At 47.6% G+C, this 13,812-nt stretch overlaps 1 protein-coding gene across 7 annotated transcripts in view; it reads right to left on the reverse strand.

Moving 5' to 3' along the window:
- Nucleotides 1–13,812, reverse strand: part of SIPA1L1 (signal induced proliferation associated 1 like 1) — a 398,364-nt gene that overhangs the window by 49,986 nt on the left and 334,566 nt on the right. For all 7 annotated transcript variants that reach the window (XM_046008524.1, XM_046008528.1, XM_046008527.1 and 4 more), the window contains one exon: nucleotides 599–748. In XM_046008524.1, coding sequence (XP_045864480.1) covers nucleotides 599–748 — 150 coding nt within the window. The remainder of the gene's footprint in view (nucleotides 1–598; nucleotides 749–13,812) is intronic.

Genomic DNA, 13,812 nt, shown 5'->3' on the forward strand with positions numbered 1-13,812 from the left:
GTTTTGCTGCTAATTACGTCCCAGCTTCAGACATTCTGGTGGTCATGGTGTAGTGTTTTTCTCTTTAGTAGCCTCTAAAATCATGTATGTTCAGCCTCTTATTTTTAAGTCTTGTCAGAAGCAAACAGTTAACTTTTGGGTGTTTGGTGTTTTCCAAAAAAGAAAGAAAGAAAGTAGAAAGAAAGAAAGAAATGCGGCAAGATTCTCAAGCTGAAGTCACAGAAGCCTTTGAAAGTGTGAGAAAAGTAATTGTCATTTCCCCTGCTTTGACGGCAAAACCAACACCAACTCGAGCCAGTACTATGGAGTTTGCTTCGGAGGAAGAAACAAAACCTGTACTATGAAACCACTGTACTACGAAACTAGACAGTGCATACAACTGGAGACATGAACGTAACCTGATTTCTCAGCCATGGAGCCCTCGGAGGCTAGAGAATGATGGACTTCCTGAGAAGTGGTTTGAACCAGACATTAAAACATGTATAGAATTCTATCTGGGGTATTATCCCCATTTTCCCTCTTACTCCTTTGTAGATCGATTAAGGCTTGTCTGAATTACAGAAGAAAGACACTGACCGCCAGCGGGGGCCACACCTACCCTTCGGGCATGGACTTCTGCCTGTAAGTGCCTCCACCAGAGCCAGTCTCGCTGGATGAAGACAGGTTGCTGGGGGAGTTACGGCAGGGCTGGGACCTTGCCAGAGCCATGGAGGAGACCGTCACGTAGATGTCTGAACCAGGAGACAGCCTGTGAGCGCAAACCAAAAATATGAAGTCAATCCAAGGGAAAGCCCCAAGGCAATGCATGATGGATAATATCATATAAACACGACAAAGAAAGCCACTTGGTGGAGGTAGTGAAAATGAAGCCAGCTGGAAGCCTACAAAAGAAACTTCCCCATAAAATGACTCCCTCCGGGAACAGCTGGAGAATGGCCTTGAAGGGGATACGGTTGGGGGATGTCAAAAAATAATGGGGGGGGAACATGTATGCTTCCCAAAGCTCCCAAAATTCAATGGGCTGAATTCCTAGTATGGCAGTGCAAAGGATAATGGAGCCCCAGTAACATTAACACGACAATTAATTCCAATTTCTCACACGGGTTCTCCCAGAGTGTGGCCACAGTGAGACTAGTGCACTCTTTGTATGTGTCTTTGTTTTCCAATTTTATTACTCAAAGTGTGGAATGAATTTTCAGATTATGCTATTTAGTATTTATAAATGGGGTTGATTGCAGAGCATCACCATCTAAAAACCCCCATAAAAAAGGCCTGGAGTGTCAGTTACTGAATTTAATCGGCACTAGTGAATTTACGTAAGAGTGTGGTAGAGGTGTGCCCCAGATTCCTCACTCTGCTCACGCACGCTGGAGCTCTGTCATCGGGACAGATTGTGTCCTTTACCTCCTCTGCTCTAGTGGATGACAGGGTAACCCCGGCGACATCAATAGGTGCCACTGGCCATGTGAATGGATGTGAGGTCCATCTCACTACAGAGATTTTAGTTCAGAGGCGAAAACTGGCTGCAATCCTGACTCTGCAGCAGGGAAGCCATTTCCACGGGACAGCTGAGGCAGCGGGATCAAAGTCACTGGTTCGGTAAGCTGGGACCCCTGACTGTGAATCCACTGCTCTTTGCTAAGCCACTGCTGTCCCCCAGAGAAGAAGGACTCTTCTCCACTTCCCGGGATAGTTTGCAGCAGGTCTGCACAGACATTTTCGCAGGAAAAGACATCTTTTACTCAAACGAAAGTTCAGCAGCCTGGGACAGACCCCGATGCCCTGAACTAGAGCGTTTTCTAACAGCGCAGCTATGTGCCTTCTGAAGCAGGATGCGGTTCGGGTGCCGGAAGGTGACACAAGGGATAACGAATCGCGAGAGGCTTTTCTAACAGAACAAGAATAGGGATGGATGCTGAGCGCATGACTCCCGAATCCATCTGTGCCAGACTTGAGAATCCAGATCTCTCTGCTCCGAGACAAGCCCAGCCTCTCCCGCTGTCTCCTGGACGTCCCTACCGAACACCCTGACCCGCAGCTCGAATTAAACCTCACCCAACCTAACAGGTTTTGCCATTCCCCCAAACCTGTCCCTCCTGCATTTGTTATCTCGAGCTAAACACCTTGAAACTGTCCTCTTCCCCTCCCCCTTTCTTCATCTTCCACATCAACTGGTTTAAGTTCAACTTTTTATGAGTACAGTGTGTGAGGCAGCCTGGGAGCTGGTCCTAACAATGGGAAGACCAAGGCAGTGACTGGTCTTCAGCCTCCTGAGTGTCCTCCTGAGTGTCCTCCTGCAGCCTGGAGCAGCACAACTCTGTTCTACCTGGTCTTCTGATTTCTAGGCTCTGTCCACCCCACTCCTCCCGTCTCCACCAGGCTGAGCTATGGGACTAGCACTAGGCTCTTCACGCCTTCCCGTTGCCTACAGAGTAGAGGACCGAATCCGTAGCCCTTTCTTCTAGGCCTTGGCCCATCCTGTCTAAGCCCTTCCTTCTCCCTGTGCTCTCTGCAGCCTCCACACACCCTACATCCTGGACACGTTCGGGGCACCCCGTTCTCAGCCGCAGCCGCCACGTGCACACTTTCACTCATCTTGTCCTCTTTGCCTCTTGTCCCCCTTTCTGACATAAAATCCTTTTTCTCCGAGACCTAATTCCAACATCAGGTCCACGAATGCCTAATCAGAACTTCCTGGGGACCCCACAGTCTGCTTTCTGTGCCGCTGTCGCATATCCGTCAGCATGGTTAGTCTTACGTGTGTCTACCTTCCCAACCAGACTCGCTCCTTAAGGGGCAGCCCTAGCTTTATTTCCCTTTACATTTCTGGTTGCTTCAAACAAACGTCTGCAGAATGAAGGAGAGCCCCTATCGGCAGTGCAGAAAATGAAGAACAGAAGGTGGGTTCAGGATCAGGGCCCCTAGTGACATCAGAAGCCGCAGCCAGGGGTTCGCAGCCATCGTGGGTCTACCTCAGCTGGAAAACAGTCGGTCACTAATAATAAAATGCCAAAATTGGTGACTGTTATTACTAATAACTAAAAAGCAATTAGAACAGCTTCAACATTTCAATGTTAATGTTCCTCCTTAAATGTGAGGAAAAGGGATGGTGGAATTACCCCCAGACACTCTTGAGCACATTCTCGCTCTGACATGCAGTGACAAGAGAACTTCCTGACGATGGTGGCTCCTCTAGGCACTGCCCAGTGGGGCGAATAAGGACACCAAGGATGCTGGACCCTTGGCGGAATGGGATGAGAAGCTGGGAAAAGAGGCAGAGCTCCTAAGCTCCCCTGGTTATTATCACCGATCTTGTTCTTGCTATACAGACTCACAGAAATACTAGGTCCATGGCTGGTGCTCTCAGGAAGATACCGGCTCCGGAGAGGGTAGGTGTGGGGCAGCCTCAGTGGGGTCAGGGACTAGCAGGGCCCTGGAACACCAGCTCATGCCTAATTTGGGTAACATGTTTTGATAAAGAGAGATCAAGAGACTTAGCTGGGTACCATAAAACTGACCTCCCTTCATTCTTTTCCATTAAGACATATCCCAGATTTCTCACTATTTATTCTGAAATAATCGGAAGGGGGCTGGAGCGGAGAAGGAACAGGAGAAGAAAGTTTCAAAGAAGACTGGGTAGGGTTTAAGGAGCAGTGTGGATCCCAAGGGCACAAGGTACCATACTGCTTTCTGCCTTAAGAATTTGGCTTTTATAGGCTTGTACCACAGACAGACTTCAGATGGAGCTGCGTTTGTGGGTGCTTTGCGTTTCTGCCGCACAGAGGAGGAGGTATTACAGAAAGATGAAAACAAAGGAGACACAGTGTGAGCATTTTGCCTGGGCAGGGCCGCTGCAACATCTGGGGGGCCTGTGACCCTCCAACTCTCTTCAGGCTGAACTAGGCATGCCAGTGAATTAAATGTACAGTAAATATTCAAATGTTTGTGTTTCCGAAAGGAAGTAACAACTGACTCCGTAGGACAAGTCAGATGTAACTTTCACATTTGTATTTAGAGCTTGCTTTGCTCTCCCAAACGTACATTAATTTAACATATCTCATGCTAGTTCTCAACCTCAGCTCTTTTATTTGGCAAATGTATCAGAAAATTCTACTTGGTTACTGGAGTTATCCCAAAGTGAAAAAATAGCATTTCCAGAAGGCCAGCATTCACTCCCATCCCTCTTCTGCATTTATATAACTCAATAGTGGCTTTGTTTTCTGTCTGTTCATACACATAGAACACACAAACAGAAACCGATGGAATGCCATCCAAATGTTTTTATGACGCTAGATGCGTATGTATGGTGGGCAAAGGAATTTTCAGAATTAGCACTTATTCTAATGACTTACTATTGTTTTCTAACAGTCCGAAATGGATACCATCACAACTACTGTTTGAGAACAGACCTCGTTCAGTGACGGGAGGGTGCTGCCTGTCGGGCAGTCCATTTCTGCCAGAGAGAGCCTGGGGCTGGTCGCGACTCAAGCTGGGCCACGTGCTGTCCCACCACTTGGAAAAGGGGGACCCCCGAACTGGCTCACACAGGAAGCCAGCACGCTGACCTCTTGGCCCTTTCCACCCCCACCATCCCCTGTATTTGAAAGCGCCACTGAAAAGTCAGTGCAAGATTAGGGCTTCTCTTCTCTTTTGAGAGAAACTGAGATCTTTCTACCTTCTCTTAGTCTCAACGAGCCTCCGACATCTGGACATTAATGCCAAATAGGTTTAGAGGACTTACACTAACACATCTTTCAGCTGCTGTGAGACTTTTCAATTCTGTGGAATGTAAGAATTTTCAGGAATGTTCAGGTCACTGTGAGGAAATGTCTAAACATTTTAGTGTGAATTTTGGTAGATTCTTCTCCCTACATTTTTTTTTTTTAATTTAGCCAAGAAATAACTAAATGTTTTTAAAGCAACTGAAAGTAAATGTTGTCTGGAGGTCCCTATGACTTCCCTCTGCAGAAACAAAACACCAGGGCTTTCTGATCCCATGAAAAATGCAGCAACTGAAAAAGTCATGATCGCCAGCCAGATAGACAATACCTCCAGAGTCCACAAGATTCCGCTTCAGACCAGCTTTTCATTTATATGCAATGCATTTCACTGCAATGAAAACAGAACTGAATGGAATGGACATTAAGGAGGAGATGGTCCAAGATCAGAATCAGTTCCTCATTTTCCAGAAGGATTCTTACACCAGGGCAAACGGAGAAGAGACTTACCCACAAAACTCAGATTTCTTGCACTCCATCATGCCCTTCCCATAAATCAACTCACAGGACTATACACACAGTGTTAACATTAATAGAGTCTCATTAAATTGATCTCTTCAGATCATGACTGATTATAATTTATCAACTTGTGGATAAAGAATTCTCAGTATCCGAGTGGCTAATGATAAAACATTTTCCTGAGTAGTTACATATAGATTTAATTATGCCTCTCTGTCCTGCTTTGTACTCCAAAGTGACAGCACTGCCTAGATGTGTCCAAGGAGACGAGGCCTTCCGTAACCCAAGTGCAAACAGTGGAATGATGGTAAAAACAAGAGAGAGGGTTTCAAATAGCACCAATGACTGACAAATTAGATACTTGAGTCCATAATTAAGCACAGCACTTTACCACAACTTAGCAATTAAAATGCTATTCACCCAGGGAACAGGACCAAGTTAAAATCTGTCTTCAGAAACGTAGATCAAACAGGATTCTTCCAGAATTATGTAAAAAAAAAAAAATTTTTTTCTCACAAATGATTCAACGTAATGTAATTTGGGTGCTATCTCCAGACTAAAGTTTGAATAAGCTATTCTAATTCAAGCCACTTGTCCTTCTGTCTTTTCATCTCTTCCTGTGTTGTGAACCAGAGCTACCCCTAGATTTCTGAACAAGCAGTTCATATCAGCTGTTCAGACTGGATCATGAAAATCCTGTTCTGATGAGCCTCCTGTGACAAGGTCACTCTACAACAAGGGATAACTCCTTTACACAGTTAGGAAAATACGGCAATTCATCACACTGAGATAAATGAATCATCACATCACAGCTGCTGGCACGCTGTTAGAAGTTCCCAGCCTGGCGCCCATCATGGGGGCCTCTTGACAAGAGTCAATTTTCTATCTAAGGGTGACTCAAAAGAACAGAAAATAAAAATGGATTGCTTGCAGGACCAGCTACATAATTCATGGGACTCAGTTGCCAAACGAAAACAAAAGAGTCCCCTTTGTTGAAACAGTCCTGCAAACTGTCAAGGCAGGGATAGCAGAGCACAGAACCCAGCACAGAGCCTCGCGAGCGTGGGGCTCTGTGCACCTGCAGAGGCTGCTCTGCGAAGCCAGCCCAGACTGCAGTGCATGCGATGGGGCCCCCCCAACACACAAACATGCACGCACTCATCTGACAAGCTCATCTGTCTTGAGCTCTGGTCCACGTACGGTGCTAGATTTCACTCCTGTAGCACGGCGCTGGAGGTTACGGAGGCCGATAGCTTTGATGCTAACCCCAGCTCCACCAGCAACCTGCTCTCACTCTGCGCTAATTATCTCATCTCTCAATCCCTGGGCATCCGTGTTTGAAAAAAGAGGGGAACGGCAAGGTCCTGGGCTGTTGGGTGAACTGAGAAAACTCACACAAGGGACTGTGAATAGAGCCTGGCACAGAAGATGAACTCAATACTACCTACTTAGAGTTTTTAAATAAAACACAAATAAAATGTAAATGGCATGAGGGCGGAACACATAGGGTGTAAGGGGGCTCCGGCAGGTTAGAAGTCAACTCCTACTGCGAAAACTAGGAGAAAGGAAGCTTTGTGAAAAAATGTACCTGGAATAGGTCTTGTAGGAAGCCAAGGATTTCCAGAGGTCAGGAGTTGGGACACAGGGGAGTGCGGGTGTGTGTGGCCGCCATGCCTTAGGTGACAGCACTATCTTTGGCCGAAGATGGGCCGGGGTTGTGACTGGGAGGATGAGTGGGTCTTGCAGGGTGAGCCCCCTGTGGTGAGCCAAGGAAGCACAACCCTTCTCTGTCAGGTAACAGGGAAGCACAGAAGCTTCTCTAGCAAAGTAGTGGTATGGCCTGAGCTGACCTTAAACGGTCAAATCTGAGGGAGATACAGACAGGTGAGGATCCATGAGCCCACCACAAACACTGGCTTCTTTGATTAGTCCTACCCTCCACCAATACCCACAATCCTTCATGAAAAGAAGTCACAACCAAATCCTTCTGGGAGGAGCTAAGTGATTTTTTTGTTTGGATTTGACATGCTAGAATTTTAAAGACTAGAAAAACTAGACGAGGTAAGTTCCTTCCCTGTCCCAGTTTTACAAACAAGAATAAGGGAAGCAGAAGCTGAACGATGGCATGCCACGCTGGCCTCCGCTCAGAGTGGCTGCCCCCTGGCAACCCCCTCCAGGGGTCTCCGAGACCCCCAGTCCTCTCCTCACAGTCCTCTCCTTAGCTTCCCTAAGCTGGGAGAGAAAAACACCACCACACAACCCACTTTCCTTTCCCCCCGGATCCTACGAGTACCCAAGTCTGAACCACTTGCTGCTGGCCACGGTTCTAGGCTGCACTCTGTCTTCACCACTACACCCCTACTTTTATTTTGGCATATTTCATACACGATGATCATCTGTCCTTTTAAAAACTATAATGGGAAGCTGAGAGAGTCAAGCAAAAAGTAACAGATTGGGACACTCCAGGCTGTTTCACTAGGCTGGGCTCGGAGTCTCTCCAGAGTGGGGACTGTAGGGGCCAGTGAACTCCTGCACAGACCTGGAAGCAGGCCACAGGTGCAGGAGTGAGCCCCTCCCCTATCAGCCCTCCTTAAGTGTTTGCACTGCGTTCCTTAAAATGAGCCTGCAGCTTCAGAGCCAGTAGTCCAGGGCCGTCTTTACATGGCCCGAAGCAGGTCTCACGGGCCCTCTTGCAGTACGGCCACCGCTGAGCATCCAGCACTCAGCCCAAATACACCCAACACGCAGAAACACACACTCTCAAGTGAGAGAGCACCTCAGCTCTTAAGACCAGCCCTAAGGACCCTCTCCCCATCTAATGATACATAGTAATTGGTCCTACAAATAACAAGGAAATTAAATCCACTGTTCTCAGCAAGCACTTTAACGACAGGCAGATCCCAAACGGCCACTCTAACCATACTGGGTGATTCTCACAAGCGGAAGCTGACCTTAGACCATTCATTATCCAGGACCCTGAATGAAAAAGGCTTAGGGGAAAATGTCACACAGATGATTGTGGCAGTGGGTTTGGTGGCTAATTTGTCTTCATTATAACTAATTTCTACAAGTATGTTTGTGTGTATATATATGTGTGTGTGTGTGTGTGTATATACTGTGCAATCAATAGACCTTAAAGAAAAATGTCAGTGGTTTCAAATATAAGGCAGCAGAATGTACTTTTTTCCCCTCTGAGTTATTTAAATTCTTGAGAAATGTATTCGCGTAGCTGATGCGCCTTCATCAGGTAAAGGCCTAACTTCTCCATGGGGAGGAGGGTGACAGCAGGACATATGTTAGATGTGGCTTCTACAAAGGCCACCCCCTTGTGTGTGTGTGTGTGTGTGTGTGTGTGTGTGTGTGTGCGCGTGCATGCATGTAGGGGCTGAGGAAGACTCAGGGTCATCGTGGGCCTCTGTAGAGCCTCCCATAGGGTATGGCCAGGCCAAGACGCCCCAGGCAGTCCTAGGGTAGCAGCCCCCCAGCGCTGGGTCGGACGGTAAGACCCTCCTGCTGGGCACTCACAGGCGTACAGTTCCTTTGTGACACACAGAGCTGCATGGTCACATGCCCCCTTATGGCTCTCCCCAGAACACAACTGCTTCACCAGCTCCTCCTGAAGGTCATTCTAATTTGCATGTATGGGTTTGCCAGAATTTCCTATACTTCCTGCAAATGCACAGCTCATCAGGACTGCTTTCAGCACAGCAGATCTCCTGTACTCTTCCTCTATCTCACCGAAGTGACCCATGACACTGTCACTGAAGACAATACAACGTGCCTATGAAAACACACTGACCCACCACACGCCTAGCCTGGATTAGGCTGCAGACAGATTCACTGGCCCAGGCTGGCCGAGCCACCACAGCCTAAAAGTGCTCCAGCGGAACACGATCTGCTCCACCCCTGCCTAACCCCCCAACCAACGAAGCTCTGTCTGGAAAAGCGGCGAAAAAATGACAACAGTGACAAAGAGCAACCACCATTTTCTGAGCCTCCCTATGTGGCAGGCCTGTTCTGAAGTTCAGATGAGACACAGAGTAACCATCCCACCTCAGTCAATCTTCACATCAACCTGGGGCGTGGGGCTAGTGCCCATTTGATGCTTGGCGCCCTGAAGTACAGAGGGGACAGGGAACCTCCCACTGTCGTATCACTCCCAGCACTCACATGTGAACCAAGGCCGCTGCACTCGTGGCACATGTGGGAGCTTTCCAGTGGCTCACGCTGCAGCACTGGTGGAAGTGTTGGGGGAAGCCGGTGGGGACATGTGTCTGGGCTGAGCGCATGACAGCTACTTCCAAGCACTTGGAGAGCCAGGGCTGGGGGCCACACGGGAGCACTCTGGTCTCATTCCCTGGGTCTGTCTGGAGTGCATAAAGGAAAGGGAACGGGGGTATGTGGAACTCCAGCACTATGCCCGTTTCCTGAACACTTAAACAGGAAACATCACTGCACTACAATCTGAACGTGGGAGCCTGCAACCCACCTAACCCTAATCCCAGTGTGGATGCCACAGGATGCCAGCTCCTGTGCAGAGTTGGGGAAAAAGGCACATTAAGAGTCCAGTGAGGGGCGCCTGGGTGGCTCAGTAGGTTAAAGCCTTTGCCTTCAGCTCAGGTCATGATCTCAGGGTCCTGGGATCGAGTCCCGCATCAGGCTCTCTGCTCAGTGGGGAGCCTGCTTCCCTTCCTCTCTCTGCCTGCCTCTCTGCCTACTTGAGATCTCTCTGTCAAATAAATAAATAAAATCTTAAAAAACAAAAAAAGAGCCCAGTGAGTTTACATCAAATATGGTCCTCTGCTTTTCCTCCTCTTGGCCATAAATACAATACTGTAATTCGGTTTCCGCTAAATGGAAAGCTTCATAGGAAATTCCATCAAGAACAACTCACACTTCACGCTGAGTCAGTCTGAGACAGCTTTACTCGCAATATACTTTTAAAATAGCAGTATTTAAAACTAAGCCAACAAAAATCAAGGAATTCTACCTAAATCTAGCTTTAATTCTATAGCTTTGTCAGACTACCGAATGCTTCAGTTCCACTGATCTTTTAATTTTTATAAAAGTGAACTGATTTGCCAAGTGCCCACTGAAGGATGAATGGATATACAGAATGTGGTATCTACATAGAAAGGAAAATTATTCAGGTTCAGAAGGAAGTGTCATGGACTGAATGTGTGTCCCCTGCCTGCCAACCCCTACCAAATGCGTGTGCTGAAGCTCTAACCCTCATTGTAATGATATTAGGAAGAGAGCCTTTGGGGGGTGGTGGTGTCTTGTCATCGACAAGGTCATGAAAGCGTAGCCCCCACAATGGTATCAGTACCCTTGTAAGGAGAAAAAGAGAAACCGAAGCTTCCTTCTCTGCCATGTGAGGGTATGGTGGGAAGGCTGCTGTACACAGTCGGGAAGAGGGTCCTCATCAAGAACGGCAGCTGCGGGCACCTGACCTTGGCATTCCCAGCCCCCAGAGCCTCGAGAAATCAATGTCTGCTATTTAAGCCACCTGGCCAATGGAGTTTTGCTACAGCAGCCTGCACTAACACAGGTCAGAATCCCCACACAGGTGACCCTCGAAGACACTATGTTAAAGTGAAGCAACCAGTCCTGAAAGGACGAGTATTTTATGATTTCACTTATATAAGAAACAGAAGTCACAGAGACAGAAAATAGAATGGTGGTCACTAAAGGTGGGGAGGGGTGCAGGGAGGGATGGGAAATGACTGTTTAATGGGGACAGTCTCCGTTCTGCCAGGTTGAAGAGGTTCTGGAGATGGACAGTGGCTGGCACAACACTGAATGCTCCCAGAGCCACAGGACTCTACACGTAAAAACTGCCGAAGTGGTACATTTCAGGTCATGTATATTACACCACAATAAAGAAGAGCAAAAGAATGTAAAAAAATGTAAAAGTGAAAAAATATACTTTCTCCTGAATTGATTTACTTCTGTTCCTACTACTTCTTCAAGTAAGTTCTTTTGTTTATTGGTTTAATTACTAAACAAAGTTTTAAAAAATTGATTGCAGGTCCACGACAATGCCAGAATTTATAATTAATCCTTGGGATACAATGATGAAAAAGACAGGCTAAAACCAGCAATACTGCCAAATAAGACTACAATGAAATATACAGCTGACCCTTGAACAATGCGAGCATTAGAGGTGCCGACCCCTAAAGCACGTGAAAATCCATGTATAACTTTAGGCAACCCCAAAACTTTACTACGAGCCACCTGGTGACACAGAGCCTTACTGGTAACAGCTGATTAACACATGTGTTCTATGTTGTATATATTATATACTATATTCTTGCAGTAAAGTAAGCAGAGAAAGGAAATGTTACTAAAGAAAATATTCACAGCACTGCGCTGTGGAAAAAACCCCCCACACAAGCGGACACACGCAGTCCAAACCCACGTTGTTCAAGAGTCAGCTGGAACTGGTTCTGCGAAGGACCAGTTGTTAAGCTGCAGAAACAGGGAGCGGAAAGGCAGTCTGAGCAGGGCCACTCACATCAAGGCATCAAGGAGAGAAACCCCAGCCACTCTCTGAAGGGAGTCCTTCAGAACCCAGAGCCTGGGGCGGCGGGTGGAAGGTGAAAGCCAGCTGAGCCAGGGCTCCCAGGCAGACGGACTCGCACTGCCGGCTGGCAGAAGGCTGTGATGAGGGGCACCTCCACTTCTATCAGCCTGCCTGCCCCCCCAAGTCTGCAACGTGGTCCGGGCCAGGACAGTCCTAGTGTGACCTGACACCTGTGTGACGATGACTGGGGAAGCTTGAAAACCAAGAGCTCAGAGAAGTCCGGGACTCCTATCTGGATGGGCGTGGGGATGGGGCGCAGGGTGAAGAGGACTGCGATGAGGAATCCTAGCCCTGCCCTGGATACCTGCAGCGCCAGCACAGCCCTTCACCGCGTCTGGTGACATGTGAGAAAGAGGACGGAATGGACGAGCAGGGGCGCAGCCGCAGGCCTCGGCTGTAGGCCTCCTGGGCTTGTGAGGAGGAGACACTGGCGTGACCTTCAAGGGCAGACTCAGCTCGTCCTCAGGCAAATGGATATGAACAGAGAAAAGGAGGTCAAGGCACAGCTACACCACTGAGGAACTGCCCGCGGTCTGGGGATGCGGCGGAGATAAATGAGCCCGCCGGAGGCACTGCACGCCACGGGAGGAAGGAGTCTTGGAGGACACATAGTTTGGGGGAGCAATGAGACAGGTGCAAAGAGCTGACCAAAAAAGAAAAAAGAAAAAAAAACAAAACAAACAAAAAACCAGGAGCGAAGTTTTGGTTCTGGAGATGGACACCATTCGCCGCGATGGTGTCGGATGAACCAAAGACCACCGTGTCCGGGGGCCATAGCTCTAGAAACACGGAGGGCAGGGATGTAGCTGGAGTGACAGTGACGCTCTCAAGTTCTGGGGCTTCAGGGTCCTCAACTCAAGCCAACGACGACGATCCAGGGAGATGGCACCCAGAACGTGCAAGTCCTGAACCGTTTAACCCCCGCTGGGGGATCAAATGGGCGCCTGCCTCATGTCATAGCAGAAAATGACAGTGAAGACTGGCGTGGGACTGCTGAAATAAAGTCAGCATCTCCTTAAGGACACAGACTGAGCAGGCACATGACCATCATGCCCTTCGTGGAGGGCTGGTGTCTGCTGAAGGGGCACGGGAGGCTGCATGCAGCCAGCGTTAACCTCCCAAGTGGGGAAGGACTCCCCCCAGCTGCTCAGAGCTAAAAGCAGGGGATGCAGGGAACAGTGGCATCCAGGCACGACTTAAAAGTACCAAAGCTGGTTAAGTTCCAACACCAAATATTTGCATAAAGGCTGGTAAAGCTTCAACTAAAAAAAAAAAAAGAGCGAGAGAAAGGAAAATTCCTTATGCTAAGATGCCTGTTGTTTGGCAAAGCTCCTGAAATACATTAACACGCATCAGGGCTTTATGACTGGTCCCACACTATGTTTAAGCGCAGTAAGTTCAATGTGCTATGGTAGATATTTCAGTTCCAATTCTACCCTTACACTCTAGATAAATCTGAGGCCAAAATAGTGATATTTTTGAATCATATTACCTATTTTTTGTTGAGTAAATATTAATTCTGTTAATAAATACTACTCCCACAAATACTATAAAATCCTGTACTCAAAAGGCCACCTGGAGAGCATAAAGCTCACATATTTAAGCCAAACAGAATTAGACTTGAGTCTATTTGGATGGCAAATGAACCCTCTGTTTGTACTGCATCAGTTTCTCTCAACAATGTACTCAGAACACAATTCAGTGAAATAATTCTTATTAGGAACTTTAAACACCAACACATTTTGGTATGTTATAAAAATCACGCCCTTGGTATTAAAGGAAAAAGGAAAAATCTGTTCCACAAGTATTAAAAAAAAAATTCTTCCTAATGACCTTGAAGTCTGGGATCTTACATAAAAATGCAAGGAAAACCAGGCTTTTACAAGCAGTAATTGGTGTTTTCATCGAAAGTGAACCAGGCTGGAACCAGCCACGGTGAGCGAAGCAGGCAGATCTGTGTAGCAAATGTGGGCTATTGGCTTCAGCTTA

Source organism: Meles meles, chromosome 6 (genome assembly GCF_922984935.1).
Source record: "Meles meles chromosome 6, mMelMel3.1 paternal haplotype, whole genome shotgun sequence".
Classification (NCBI taxonomy): Eukaryota; Metazoa; Chordata; class Mammalia; order Carnivora; family Mustelidae; genus Meles; species Meles meles.